Raw genomic sequence first — 16,416 nt, forward strand, 5'->3', positions numbered from 1 at the left:
ATTGTGGGTAAGCGTCACATACTTCTGTGTGAAAGATCTGTGTATAATTTTCGAAAAGCTGACTTTGTACACCTGAAGTCACTTTTGTCATGTATTCCGTGGTCAACAATGCTTGACATTGAAGATCTCAATCAGTGTGTTAGATGTTTTTATGATATTTTAAATAGTGCAATTGATGAATGTGTCCCTAAAATAAAACTTAGAGGGCGCAAATTTCCTCCTTGGTTCGATGCGGATCTAATTTCTCTATTGAAGGAGAAGGCAGATACCCATTGTAGATTTAAAAAGTTTGGTAATCCTGCAGACTATGAACTTTTTTCCCAGCTAAGGTCAGAATTTAAAAAGTTGAAAAACATCAAATATTGTGAGTATGTAGAGGAAATCGAATTATCCTCACAACATAATCCCAAACGTTTCTGGGGTTTTGTTGCTAATAAATCAAAATCTAGTTCTATTCCAAAGGTTATGAAACATACTGATTCCGTGTTTGATTCACCGATTTTAATTGCTGAAGGCTTTAACGATTTCTTTGAATCTGTTTTTAGTAAACCTTATGAGTCGAATTTACCTGATGTAACTACTATAAAAGATGACGTCTTGTGCAATATTCATGCACATTACGATGACGTAATGACATTACTACTTTCCACTGATGTAAACAAAGCTTGTGGAGTTGATAATGTATCTGGTGTAATTTTAAAAAAGTGCGCTGAGGAACTTGCTTTTCCTCTCACTTATATTTATAATAAATCCCTTTCATCCGGAATCTTTCTGACGTTTTTTAAGCGTAGCAATGTGGTGCCAATCTTTAAAAAAGGTAATAAGCAGGATATCAGAAACTACAGACCTGTTTCACTGTTACCTTTATTTAGTAAAGTCTTCGAGAAGATCGTTTTTAAGAGTTTATATGGCCATGTTGCTAACGTTATCTCTGATGATCAACACGGTTTTGTTCTTGGGAGAAGCGTCGAGACAAATCTAGCCACTTACACAGACTTTATTTCAACAGCGTTCAACAATAAATTACAAACTGATTCAATTTATCTTGATTTCAATAAAGCTTTCGATTCCATTTCTCATAAACTACTTATTCACAAACTTTCTTCTTTCGGTTATACCGGTAATTGCATTAAGTGGCTTGAGTCGTATCTGTCTGATCGCTCCCAGAGAACTGTCATTGAGGGAAGTTTTTCCAAATGGTGCCCAGTTGTATCTGGTGTACCCAGGGTTCTATTATTGGTCCCCTGCTTTTTATTTTATACGTAAATGATTTGTCAACATGTGCTCGGTCATCAAATGTTATTTTATATGCAGATGATTCATAGCTTTATAAAACTATCCAGTCAATTTCTGATCGCACATTGTTGCAGGATGATCTTGACAGGGTTGTTCGTTGGTGTTCAACATGGAAGCTTAAGTTAAATATTGACAAATGTGGCTTCATTAGTTTCACTAATAAGACTAAGATGATTCTTTTTAATTACTCAATTAATACAACTCCTATCACACGTTTTACGTCAATCAAGGACCTTGGTGTCATACTTTGTGGCTCCATGGATTTTTCCGAGCACATTGATTCTGTCGTCAAGAAAGCAATGCGCAATCTAGGTTTCTTAAAACGCAATTGTCAAGATTTCCACAATGTAAAGTCGGTGAAGGCCTTGTACATGTCTTTGGTACGGAGCTGCCTCGATTTTTGTTCTGTTATATGGAATCCATGGCAAAAGAACCTAGTTGATAAAGTTGAACGTGTTCAAAAGAAATTTATCAGATACTTATGCTTTAAACAAAACATACCTTACTGTTCTTCAGAGTATAGAAAATTATGCACATTTTTCAAACTACCTCCCCTTTTTAATCGTAGAAAAGTTTCTGAGCTCTGTTTTTTATACAAATTATTCATTCTGTGGTTCACAGTTCTTATTTAACACAAATCCCACTGAATGTTCAACGAACTTTAAGGTTTAACTGTCCATTTCGGGTACCAGCAACCAGAATTAATGTTTGCAAGTACTCTTTCATTCCACGTGCTCTGTCCACTTTTAACGAAATTGCAAAATATAATCCAAATATTGATATTTTTGACAGATTTAGTCTTTTTAAAAATAGTGTAAAGAATTATTTTTATACATGATCTCGTTTGTGAATCGCAATTGTCTGTTTTTATTGTATATATTGTTTTTATTGTTTATTTTGTGTGATTGTGCTTGTATTTCTTTTTATGTCGAGCGGAGCCTGTAATTGGGATTTTATTCCTGTTGGTCTTCCGAATAAATAAATAAATAAATAAAAATAAATAAATAAACTGACCATTCTCAATGTAGGAGGTTCTAAGACAAGTTTGGCAGAAATGCCTTTATTTGTTTCTACAAAGTATTTCAGTAGCAAAATGAGGACACAAAAACAATTTTATACTTATGCAATTACTTTTATTTTGTTTTTATAATGTTGTTACTATTATTTGGTGCATAAAACTACGGTATCTTATAAACATTGTTTTGTTCCTAAATGCTATGTGGTTCATCAACCCCTGTAACAAAATTGTTTATGCCATCATGAAAATTATCTTATCAGCAGCTGCATACTCCATGCTGCCAATGAAGCAAATGCAACCTGATCTTAACTCTAGTTTCAAGTTGAATCTAGAAAGTGCTTTGGTAATTACCGATCAAAGTCTCAATGTCGTCAGCGATATTGCTGGGTAATTAGCAAGTATAGTGTCCAGATAAGTTGTAAAACCACAGTAAAAGAAGGTTGCATGTCAGAGCAGGAAGGTGCAGGCTTGTTAGAAAAGAAAAAATAGTCAAAGCACTTGCCATTTGAACTGTAATGTGTGAATATGTGTAAATTGGAAGAGTGCAAGTGTATAAGTTGAGAAAGACAATGAAAGTGACAGCAAAGAGGTGCAAAAAGTTAGGGATGTTCATTGATAGTAAGTGAAGGAAAGATTAATTTGGTAAAGAGGATCAGCGTGGTGATGATTGAGCAGTGGAAGATGAGTACAGGAAAAAAAGTGAATAAGGAAGAAGTTAGGAATGGAATGAGGTCAGGGTTGAATCTTGAAGGAGGAATGGAATGAGGTCAGGGTTGAATCTTGAAGGAGGAATGGAATGAGGTCAGGGTTGAATCTTGAAGGAGGAATGGAATGAGGTCAGGGTTGAATCTTGAAGGAGGAATGGAATGAGGTCAGGGTTGAATCTTGAAGGAGGAATGGAATGAGGTCAGGGTTGAATCTTGAAGGAGGAATGGAATGAGGTCAGGGTTGAATCTTGAAGGAGGAATGGAATGAGGTCAGGGTTGAATCTTGAAGGAGGAATGGAATGAGGTCAGGGTTGAATCTTGAAGGAGGAAGTTAGCGAAGGAAGGAAAATATCTACTGAATGATACGTAGTAAATCGTCAAGGATTGTAGATGTAAAGTAGATCCTCTCAACTTCAGGACATTCATTTTTAATCTACAGTGAGTTTAGGCAATACTATGCTGGATAGTGTGATTGCAAATGTTGAAGTATTGTGTTTGCTGACATTCAGAATAAGTACCATCTTTTAGACAAACTTATCTGTTTGTATGAAACAAAACAAGCTACTAAAACTAAAACTAAAAAAACGAAACTGAAGTAAATGAACACTTACAGTGATACATCTTGACATCAAGACCACTGTGTTTTTGTAATTTTGTTCTATGTTTCCGCATGTAAGAAATGTAACCACTTCTGTCTTTCCTGTAATATTCGTTTCATCCAACATGCACAATGACTATTTTTTTTTAGTCTCAGCTGGCTAAATCATGTGATATATTGGCTCTCTCATTTGATGTGCTAGCTTTATCATGTGACTTGCTAATAAGTCTAAAGAATAACAAGAGAATAAGTCACAAAGTCAAAAATTGCAACGAGCATGCCACATAACTTAAGCTGTGCTGTAGCCTCATCAAAGCTAACTGATCAAATGAACAAATTTGGTACAAGTTTCATATGGCAGCTGGCACAAAAGATAAGGAATAAAGCTCCATTTAACCATGTTGAAGGCAATATGTAAGCAAGTCAACATCATTCAGTGGGTGATCCATGGGAAGCTTCTAATGAAAACTTAATTGTGTCCAAAATTTGTAATTTTAAACAAATTTCACTAGTATATTAACTCTGAACTTCAAAATCAAGATTGACTACTCTTCATTGTGAATTGTAATTATGGATCTAGTATACATGCATGTGTCATTGGTAAACGTATCTGTTTTCACGTACATCCACTGTATGCACCATTAACCATAGAATGTTCTGTTTTTTTGACTCATTGTATACTGGTCCATTCGCATTCCACAATGCCATGATATGCTGGTAAGAGCCACAACATGTTCACATCTTGTTATTGTTTCTGTTCTATGTTGTACTTTTGTTGAATAAGTGTGATAAATTATGATATGCACCTTAATAAATGGGAAACTTCATGTTTTCTGCTAAATTTATGTCAGAAATGAAAAGATATACTCTCTGTTAACTGGAATGATTTCCTGCTATGGAGAATAATCATACAATGCAAAACAACTATTTTTTTACTTTGTTACTGTAGAAGGTAAATAATTTTGCTGTGCAGGAGAGATACATCAGTTTTGTCTATGTGAGAAAGTCAGTATTATTTTGGAATACTTGGAATTTTTCATATGCATGTTGTAAACACAACATGGTTTGCGGAACAAATACCCCATTCTTAAATGAAGTTAAAATATGAAGAATTCAATTCATCCATTTTTATGAACACCATTTTTCATTCCCTCTGTTCCTATTGTCATGGGATATACTACAATTTGATATAAAATGTTTGGTGTTGATGAAGTTAAGTCATTCTTCCCTTGATGTGACTATCCGGTGACAACAATTTCCTAAATGTAATAATTTCAAGAGCATACATCACAGCAGATATGATTTTTTCATGTATTAAGGTGCAACTCAAAATACAAAGAATACTAATTTTTTGTATGTTGTTTTTGTTATTTTTCAAGGTGTTGTTGTTCATCACTTGTCTACTTATTTTTGTGTAACTTCATCAAGTTCATTATTTTGTCATTTGTGTAGTGCAGTAAAGAGATTATGAAAAAATATAAAAAATATAATTTTGCTAATATTGATGTTGAATAAAAAGAAACCTTGCTAATAGTTCTTATAAAGCTAACCAGCCTGTGATGTAAGGTGAGCTTGCACTAAAACCAACTCTTGCATGTATGCTGTGAACTTGGCTATACTTTGAATTGACAATTATGTGACCTTGACTAAGAATATTATGTGTTATTTGATTTAGTCTTGAAAACTAATTATACATCGATACTGAATTTTAGTTGTCATTTTTTCAAATTTATATATGGTTTAGTGATGCACTTTTTCATTCATTGCTGTAGATTTTACTTGAATTACTATTTCTACTATTTACCTGTTTTGTGTTCATGCATATTGTGGTTGTCTGTGGCCAATATTTCCATCATATTTGGAAATGTAAAATCTTTACCAGCAGTTTATAAAATGTGCATTCTTTTGCCTCGTCAAACATTTGTTTATGTTGGTATGATACATATTTTGCTGAAGTTATGTCTAGGCATGGGTATGTCTTTGTACGGCAATTGTTAGATGACAGCTATGTTGTACTCTTTGTCAGGCCAAAACGTAGTGCTGCTGATGCTCAGAAAAGTATGACACTACCTGTGAGAGGCAGACCCCATGCATTTGCTGGCAGAGCGTTGAGTATAGCTGGTGATACACCAACACAGAGTAAGTGATATTGTCATCATTCAGCTATCATCAGTGGTTTTTGCTAAGTTTGAGATACATAGCTAAATGGTTTGACATTCCTGTACCATTTTTTCTGTCCTCTGATGTAATTGAATTGATAGAAAGGGAACACCTTTGACATGACTTGGAACACTGATAAAGCTTATTGGGGTACCTATTAACAAAAATGCTATCATGTATTTGACATACTGTATGATGTCTCTTAAATAAGTATCACAATCAGATATTCAAATTTTGAGTTCAAATTCCATTCGAAGTGATCAAGTCATCATCTTAAGTGCTTGACTTGTAACTTCTTCTAAGTGGAACATTACAGCTGATATGTGATATTGTCATAGAAGATGAAGTTATAATGATGCATATTGAAAAAAATTTCAATCACATAGATTCGAAGCTATCTGTCCAAACCTGAATGTTTATTATAGATCTACCATCAACATCAATAGATTTTGTATTCACTGAAAAAGGCATATGTAACATATGTTAATATGGTTTACAGGCATCCTGGAGTGCTAATCATGTTCTATGAGGCCTCTACGCATTCACTTTCAGATGATTTCAAAAGAACCATTTGATGATTACCAGAATGTGTCTTACACACTGTACCTGTAGGTACACAGCTGTCAGAAGCTCATCCAGGATATTGTTCCATACTTGCACTATAAATCAGAAGAAAATCTGGGAAATAGTACAAAGACAGTCACTAGTTTGCCCATTTGATGTTCCAGTCATAAATGACAGATGGATAATGTCAATGTTATTATAAAAATTCTGCAAAGGATGCACTGAACATGAGCTCCACTCATCAACCTTCACTTTGCATCTTGCAATATGTTGCACTAGTCCTTGTGCATCCTTTGTGGTATTTTTGTAATAAACTTATATTATTATCCGTATGCTAGTATCTTTCCATGGCCTGTGCCTATATTAAAATCCTATATCTATGCTGAGTACATGACATAACACGACTTTGCGAAGTCATCTTTACCACTTGTCTGCCTTCAAGAAAATATGCCCACACAAAAAGCATTAGCTGACCGATTGACAGAGCTGGTAGCATTATCAGTGGCAATCCATGGACACTAAATTAGTGTAGCCAGCATATCTTGCATGTATCATATCACACAAAATGTTCCTCGCTATTCATGTTTATTTGCAGCCACAACCCCACCAGATACAGATACCACTTACAGATGTCTGTTGGAGGCTAATTTAGCATCAGAGATTGGAGTCACAACCCTCGATATTATCTCTCTCTTTATTTTACAATTCAAGGTGAGAATGTTTAAAATGATCACATCTTCAGTATGCAGTATGTATTCAATAGATATGATGATTTTCATGTCGGTCCAAAACAAAGGAGAAACTAAATGCAAAAGTACAATAGAATTATTTTGTAGTATGTGATGTATCCGCTTCAGAAAGTCCTGTGGTATTACTGTGATGTACAGTACTATATATAAAATAGGACAGTTTTGTCGAAGCGTTACTCATACTTTAATACTCAAAGTACCTGCGACAGTGAAAAAGCAAAGGTCAGCTTGACATCACAGCAATGAAGAACCTAATTCAATTAAAAACATGACAATTTAATGTGATATCAATTGAAATCATATTATGATGTATTTACTTGTAGGAACAACTTGATAAAGAAGAAGGAGATAATCTTTTGATGAGAAAGGTCTTCGATATCTTGCTATCCTATTTACAAATTAGCCAATCAGAGAGTTTGCTTAGACATGTGTTTGCTGTCTTCAGAATGTTTATCAGCAAGGTATGTATCGGATAGAGTGGAAATGTTTCCATTACAAGGCAGAATGTAGAACCCAAACTCAAAAATCAAACTCTTCCTTTTTTTTTACTTGGATGTAAACAGTCACTTAAGAATAGTGACATTTATGGTTTACATAAAGATACTGTACTCAAACATTAAACTGCATCAATGTACTTGATTTAAATCAGGTGTTTGGATTACACAAGCAATTCTTATGTTTTTTCCCAGCACTTATGATATAAGCATGTACTACATAGGTCTACTTTACACCTCAGTGCACTCAATGTTTTCCTTCCCTTTTCTGACCAAAAAAATCATATTAAATTCAGGATTTCTGTTGCAATATTTCAATGGCATAGGCACTACCTAAAGGGGACTATTTAACTTCTGTAAATTGTGAAAATTTAAAACACAAGACAGGGGGTCAATAAACTAGTGTTAAAACCAATATTATTCTCTCAATATAAATATGATAGAAAGATGTACAAGTTGACTATGAAAAATTGAGGAACAACAAATATAATGAAATACAATGTGTGAGCCTTGTTTCTCTGACCACAAAAGATAAGATCTTCCCTGAGAACTGAGAACTAAGTTTAAGGCTTTCACTTTTGAGGCGCAAAGGATGCTGGGTCATGTTACATGTAATTATAATATGACACCACACACTGGACCGCACTATAGAGTGAGTTAATAGTGTCTAATTCTCTCAATAACTAATCTAGCTTCTCCTCTTTGAGGACGAAGATGACTTAATAATCACACAACCAAGCGGAGGGGATACAAGACAAGAGAGTGACTGATGAAGGAACCCCACTTTTGGTTCCTAAACACCGTTAAGACGAATCACTCAATCAATAAACCAGTTTATCGGGGACCCAGATCGCATGACCAGGGTCAAAGCACTATCAATTCACCGGTGTCTCGTCATGTATTCGGAGGAATATGGGGGGTCTCTCAAAAAATTGAAAATTTCAGAGGGTGTTACTCAAAATGTGGAGAGGAAGAAGGGGGGGCCAGGGTTACTCAATTTTTTTGCGTGAAATAAATTGAAACACACCTCAGATTGCACCATTGCACACATCCATTTCTCAAAATTTTTGATGCGAGAGGGGTTAGGACACCCCCTCTCGTGCTCTCCCCCTTGGGTCTTCTAACAGTTTTACTGGTAAAAGACAAATTGAAAATACCTCTCAGATTGCACTACACTCTACCATTGCACACATCAATTTCTCAAAATTTTCACAGGATCTAGGACAAAACTGAACTGTTGTGAATTCATCCTATATTATCACAGAAACATGTTTTAATTGACCTCAGTTCAATGACCATTTTGACAGTTAAAACATACCATATTCAGGCTTTTCATTAGAAGCTGGCAGCTGGAGAAATGACACAAGAATGTCACAGATTTTCCATTCCTGTATATTCATTTGTCATCAGTCTCTGGTAAACAGAACTGTTTTTCACAAAATGTATAGTCATTGTTTTGTTGTTGAATATTGTGACTCAAACACTGATCATGCAAAAAATGTAAACAAATATCAGTGTTCAATCAATGTCATTTTCAAACAGTTTTACTGAGTGCAAAATAAACTGAAACTCCCCTCAGATTGCACCATTAAACACATCAATTTCCAAAATTTCCAATACGAGAGGAGGAACCCCCTCTCGTGCTCTCCCCCTTGGGGTGCTCTAACAGTTTCACTTAGTAAAAAAAATTAAAAACACCTCTCAGATTGCACTAGGTTGCACCATTGCACACATCAATATCTTAAAAATTTCCATTCAAGATAGGGGAAAGCCCCTGTATTACTTTCCCCCAGCCTCTCTGTGTGTTCTCCCCTGTACTTTCAAATTCTGCCCGGTTAGATATCCTCGTGAAAACCCTGTCATAATACCCATCCAAATTAACCAATGCACTATATGGTTAGATACTGGTTATAGCGTGAGCTTTTATATCTTTATTAGTCCCCACGGACACCGTCCGGGGGGACTTATAGGTTTGGTCATGTCCGTGCGTGCGTGCGTGCGTCCGTCCGTGCGTGCGTCCGTCCGTTCACACAGATATCTCAGAGATGCAACAAGCGATTTCATTCAAACTTGGTACAAGGATTACTTCATATGTCATACAGATGCACGTCGATTTGTTTTGGGATACGATCCAATATGGCCGCCAGGCGGCCATTTTATTACGATTTTTTCATGTACAAAGCCATAACTCAGACATGTTTCAACCAATTTTATTCAAAGTTGGTACAAGGACATTGACCAATGTCATAGATATGCACGTCAATTTTTTTGGTGATACGATCCAATATGGCCGCCAGGCGGCCATTTTATTACGATTTTTTCATGTACAGGGCCATAACTCAGACATGTTTCAACCAATTTTATTCAAAGTTGGTACAAGGACATTGACCAATGTCATAGATATGCACGTCAATTTGTTTTGTGATACGATCCAATATGGCCGCCAGGCGGCCATTTTATTACGATTTTTTCATGTACAGAGCCACAACTCAGACATGTTTCAACCGATTTTATTCAACGTTGGTACAAGGACATTGACCAATTTCATAGATATGCACGTCGATTTGTTTTGTGATACAATCCAATATGGCCGCTAGGCGGCCATTTTATTACAATTTTTTCATATGCAGAGGCATAACTCAGGCACATCTCAACCGATTTTATTCAAAGTTGGTACAAGGACATTGACCAATGTCATAGATATGCACGTCAATTTGTTTTGTGATACGATCCAATATGGCTGCTGTGTGGCCATTTTGTTACGATTTTTCCACATAACTCAGGCATATCTCAACCGATTTTATTCAAAGTTGGTACAAGGACATTGACTTATGTCATACATATGTACGTCGATTTTTTATGTGATACGATCCAATATGGTCTCTAGGCAGCCATTTTATTACGATGTTTTCATGTACAGAGCCATAACTCAGACATATTTCCACCAGTATCATTCAAAGTTGACATTGATCTATTTCATACATATGCTCGTCAATTTGTTTCACGTCATGTAGCAGTAACATGTCAATTATTGAAGTTTCGTAAGTAGGCTGATATGTCAAGAAATATGTACCGCATCAAATTCATGAAACTTTATACAGATGTTAACCGATGTTAAGCTCACATTGCTTTTACATTGAAAAAGACATTTATCAGTGTCATTTTAATTAATTTGTAATTGCATAAGTAATGAACTTTCCTAATTAGGGTGATACAGCCACAAATTAATACAATGTCAAATGTGATGAAACTTGATACAGATGTTGATCTCATAGTGTTGTAAATACTGCATCAAACTTTATGAAATATGGTACCAGTGATAATCTGTTAAGTGTTAGAATTGTATGCAAAAATGTTTTGCAACATCGTGTTGATTAATTCCTAGTTGACTCATTTATGAACTTTAGGATGGTGGCCTACATTGGTTTTATGTTTTCATCACCATGGAACTCATTCTTGGCCATTGAGCGCCATCTGTATCAAAGTATTTTTATCACAGACCTAACTAATGAAGAGGACTCTATCCTCTCTGAGGACATGTAATCAAAGTACCCATTATTAACAAGTGGGGACTGTGTCATCAACGATGACTTGTTTTGTTATGACTCTGAATTTCATTTTGATGGGTTCACCTTATTTGAACTGTCATGAGATAACTGATGATAATCTAGAAGGGATTTCAAAGGTCTTTACTGTTGCTGTATTTTGTAAATTTTACAATTACATGTATTGGTATTTAACTTTTCTAAGTGGTGGCGGGGGGGGGCAGTCAAAATTTCAAAGTTAGAAAGGGGAGGGAGATTACTCAAATTCATCATGGTTGGTGAGGAGGGGGTTCAATCGAAATTTCAGAGTTTCCGATGTGATTCCTCCGACTCCCCAGGCTGCAAATAATGACAGCTTCCTTATATACAACACATTACAAACTTGATGACCAATTAAAAAAATTGCACTGCTACTCCATTTGAAAAACAATGTTTAACAATGTTACAGAGTTTACAAATAGCTTGGTTTTACCATCATCATTGTACAGTGTATAGTAGTTTAGACAATGCCATATGCAAATGAATAGTAGTTATAGGGAAGGACACATAACCAATGCTTTGCATAACAACTTCTCTATTTGTATTGAATTAGCAATAACATGCATTGATTTCTTTATGCTCAGTTTCAAACTCCACTATTCAAAGGACATGCACATTTGTGTGGAGATCTTTGCTATGAGGTGAGTAATCAACACATCTCTTTCTATCTACATTTCTCAAATTCAACCAACATTGTTATGAATAGAACTCATGAGAGATAACATGGTCACCACTGCATAAGCATGCAAACTTCAAGGATATCTGTTTACACTGTCATGGATAACAATCTGTGGTCTTTTCTGCCACTCTTAATGTTGAACGCAGATTCAGCTTATGTTAGTCAGTACATACAAAAGCAAACAGTGGCTGAGAATCAGTTTAAGTTCCTCCTTGTCGGAAAATTAATTGTACCATTTCACTATTTTGTTGTCTGGCAATTTCCTTATCATGGCACCCCAAAACGTGATTATCATTTTAGAGTAAAATATATATGAAGTGATAATTAGAGTATTTTGGATCTGTATGGTCTCAACAGTCATGGAGAGAAGCATAAATGCCCTGCAGGATGTTTTAGATTTGGTAGTGTCAAATGACATTTATGATGGCTGTTTATTGTGTTTTTGAGGAAATTGTCAATTTAGAAGACTGAGCTTTGCTGTGTTAATGACATAATGTAATATGTCAACGAAGAGGGAACATCATGATGGTTTTAGCATTTTCATCAAAATAATCAATGCATAATTTTTGATTCTCTGAAGAAATAAATCTTATTTGCTTTGTAGCAGTCAACTTACCATTATTCTGTGTGATAATGTTTTATAGATTTTAAGATGCTGTAACTCTAAGTTGTCAAGCACCAGGAATGAAGCATGTGCTTTACTTTATCTTTTGATGAGAAGTAATTTTGAATTCACTGGGAAGAAAGAGTTTGTCAGAGTTCATATCCAGGTCAGTACTTTCACTCAAAGACATGCTTGCCTAAGCTGTATCAGCACAAATATTTGTGTGATGTGAAACCCCTTATGGTCCATAATCTCTTTGATAATACATACATCATGTAAAATTTTATTCCATCTATTTTTTAAAAGACATTCAAATGTGTTGAAAAAAGGTCATTTAAGTACAGACACTGTACAAGTGTCTGTACTTGAATGAACTTTTTAGCTTTGCTGAGTTCCTTTAAAAATGTTTATAAAAATGTTTATTGTTTTAACTGATTTAACTGATTGTGGTAATTTTACATAGGACTGACAATCAAACAATGTAAGCTACTATTATCTGACATTACAAAGTAAAATGAGTATTTGTGTTTTCAAACAATGACATCGACTTATTTTGTGATAGCATATAGGGTTACATCTCTATGTGATCATTACTCACATAATGGATCAACATGATAATCAGTCATATACAAGAAATTGAGATAATTAAATTTCAAACTGTAGATGTCATCATAGATTAGATATTGGTAATTTGTCTCATATCGCTTGTACATTGTTTACTCAATAAAGTCAGTGGTTTTGATGTGTATCCCTGTCTGAAAGTCAGTGCAGGAATCACAAGCTCTACAATATCTGAGAAGTTGAGAAACATATACACCATAAGTATAGTGATTAAATTATCCTAATTATGACCATTTTCTTAATCATTTGTAATTTGTTACAGGTGATCATAGCAGTCTCCAAAATAATTGGGGATAATTTAGTTCTCAACAGTGCCAGATTTCAAGAGTCACTGGCCATCATCAACAACTATGCCAACAGTGACAAGGCTATGCAAGTAAGTCAAACATTATTTGAAGCAAACAATGTTGAAAGATCTAAACACAAGCTGCAACAATAAGACAGGTGCACAAAGACAAATTTAGTGTGATTTTCTGTCTTCATCTGCAAATCGAGTGCATGGTGCTACATTTTTAACAAAGCTGCTATTGTGATCAAGGTTATTTGTACATGAAATACTGGTATGATCATATTTGTCGTTACTCTCTATTTACCCTATTACTTATCTTCAGACAATTGTTCAATACGTCATTTTATTTCTATTATGGTGTAGGGTTTTCTGTGTTTATGTATTTCAGTCTGTATATTATATGTGTGGCACATATCATGACTCCTGTACCTCCAATGTACGTTGAAATAACTTTGTATCATTCTGATCGATCTCCCTCTAATGTATACTAAATTGTGTCAGCACAACTCTTTGTGGAGCTGTCTTATATCAAAACTGATTTATCTCAATAATGGTGTCACTTTGTACTCTTCTGATCTGTTTCTTTTCTAATGGTGCACTTCTTTTACTTTTCATTTCCAGAGAAAGGTAACCACATCTACTAACGCTACACACTGTGAGCTGCCTCCACCATTTCTTTACTAAAACTTTTTTGAAAGTTAAGAACACTCAATCCAATTAATTAACTGCTGAATTTACAATAATTATGCCTATTCTTTGATGCTGAGTTGAATTTTATGGTGTACACTCAATAGATTCTCTGTCATCTTTGCTAAAGTTTACCCAGAATGCCAAAATTCATACCGCTGCCCTTCATCAATGTATTTGTTCACTAGGACAAGTATCAACTTCTGTCAATTTTCAGAATTTTGTTTTGACAAATTGGCATTTCATTTATCCAAGAACGCATCAATCCACAAAATTGATAATGAAAGGGTTTTACAAAACACCAACTCGAATCAAGTTTGTCCAAAGTTCCTGCCATCATTGCCTCAACATATGTATATGGCTTTTGTTAACTCATATTAAGTATATGTGTAAATACCAAAAAGAGCTTATATGGTATGTCGGTGGCATCTGTATGTCTGTATGTATGAATGTTAGTATGTGCAGATGTATGTCCGTCCACATCAAAAACTCCAAAGCCGCCACACCAACCATCTTAGTATTTGGTATACAGGTAGACCCAGGGGTTGAGATGTGAATTTGTTCAAATGAACATGTCAGTGTCAAAAATATGCAAATGAGGTAAGACAAAAGTGAAAATCCTGCAAATGTGTGAGAGTGGTGGTATTAACTGAAACAGCTAATGAATCATTTCCTGTCATTGTTCATGAACTGTTACATATTGGCAGACCTGCTCAAACTAAGAGGGACTGTGTTGAAACATTCCTCTGCTATGGCGTTCCTAAAGTTGACCTCCAGTACCTAAAATTTCAGACCATATTTACTTTTTGTAATACTTGTCTTTCTGGTTTAAATATTTCTTGAATGGACCAATTCAAACCAAATGAGAGCACACTGTCCTTGACAGTATTTTTTGTAAACTTATCCTCCCAATGTTATTGGCAAGGTACAGGAAAATTCCAATTGCCACATGCTGCACTCCTCCAATTTTAAAACTGAGCTAGTGGTAATAAATATTGCAGTAACCATGGTAACTACACACAAGATACAATTTTCACATACATGTACATAGTGTAAATTATTTTGCATATTAAAGTCTCAACAAAACAGGTGTGTACAGATTGTAATAGAATGTGCATATAAGCTAAAATGATGTCTCTAAAGGCTGGTCAGTGTTCACTTATTTAATGTACATTTGTATAAAAAATTTCTGTAAAGTTGTTCGTATTTCACTTTTGTTGTTAACATTGGCTACTCATAAAGAGTGTCCTCACAAGGTCCACTATGCTCTTGCATTCTGGGAGAGATACACTGATGATGACACAATGTGAGTGTAAATGCAATTCAGACTCAGCATCAAAGTGAATATTTCAAGAGCATTTTCAAGTGCATTTGAATCCAGCACTGAGAATATACCCAAGCAATTTCACTTTGCATGCTGCTATGCTAATAATGGATTTCCATGTCATAAGATAGTAAGCAAAGCATTGACAAAGCCACTCAGCTAACTTATAACCAACCCGCTTACAGTCTAACTTGTTCTTTGAACAAAGTGCACAATAAATAGTCATTAATTTACATATTGTTTGTTCATCTGTCATTAAATATTCATTATCATAGTATTTTTGCATAAAAAGGCTTCCTGCTGTCAGCATGATTCTAAATGTTTTTCTTGAATCTTTTGTTTTCATTACATGCATATTTTGAAGATTTCCTTTACTATTGCATAGCTGAATTTTCATTCATTTTGAACAAATATGATTGTGTTCAGTTATCATTTGATTTTATGCATGTATTTGCTTGACATCAAAAAGTGTAATTACACTGCATTACAAATGATATCACCAGATTCATTTATCTCAAGCTGGTAATCCAGCGGCATGTGGAGGTGTTTATAAATAAGAGTTCCAAAAGTAACTTTGGAGTTTCACTGTTTTTTTAGCTCCGCTGTCAGCGACGCGGAGCTTATCAAATAGGTTGATTTTCCGTCGTCGTCCGTCGTCGTCCGTCGTCCGTCGTCCGTCGTCCGTCGTCGTCGTCGTCGTCGTCGTCCGTCAACAATTGCCTTCTCCTCTGAAACCGCAAGTCCAATTGCTTTGAAATTTTATATGCGGTTCACTTGGGGTGACCTCACTTAAGTTTGTTCAAATCGTGGTGAAATTTGCATATTTGTATTTTTGGGGCATTTTTTGGTGTTTTTGGTAAAAAAATCTTCTTTTCTCAAACCGCTTGTCCGATTGCTTTGAAATTTAATATGCAGTTTACTTATGGTGACTTCAGTCAGATTTCTTCAAATCGTGGTGAAATTTGCATATTTGTATTTTTAAGGCAATTTTTGTCATTTTTGGTAAAAAAATCTTTAAAAATCTTCTTCTTCAAAACTACCG

At 35.1% G+C, this 16,416-nt stretch overlaps 1 protein-coding gene across 14 annotated transcripts in view; it reads left to right on the top strand.

The window, feature by feature from the left end:
- Positions 1-16,416, top strand: part of LOC139118349 (dedicator of cytokinesis protein 9-like) — a 176,367-nt gene that overhangs the window by 125,349 nt on the left and 34,602 nt on the right. For 12 of the 14 annotated variants that reach the window (XM_070681631.1, XM_070681633.1, XM_070681625.1 and 9 more), the window contains 6 exons: positions 5,646-5,758; positions 6,939-7,054; positions 7,416-7,553; positions 11,755-11,811; positions 12,494-12,619; positions 13,337-13,450. In XM_070681631.1, coding sequence (XP_070537732.1) covers positions 5,646-5,758; positions 6,939-7,054; positions 7,416-7,553; positions 11,755-11,811; positions 12,494-12,619; positions 13,337-13,450 — 664 coding nt within the window. The remainder of the gene's footprint in view (positions 1-5,645; positions 5,759-6,938; positions 7,055-7,415; positions 7,554-11,754; positions 11,812-12,493; positions 12,620-13,336; positions 13,451-16,416) is intronic. The other 2 variants (XM_070681621.1, XM_070681629.1) reach the window with 1 other exon arrangement.

This window comes from Ptychodera flava, chromosome 19 (assembly GCF_041260155.1).
Source record: "Ptychodera flava strain L36383 chromosome 19, AS_Pfla_20210202, whole genome shotgun sequence".
Taxonomy (NCBI): Eukaryota; Metazoa; Hemichordata; class Enteropneusta; family Ptychoderidae; genus Ptychodera; species Ptychodera flava.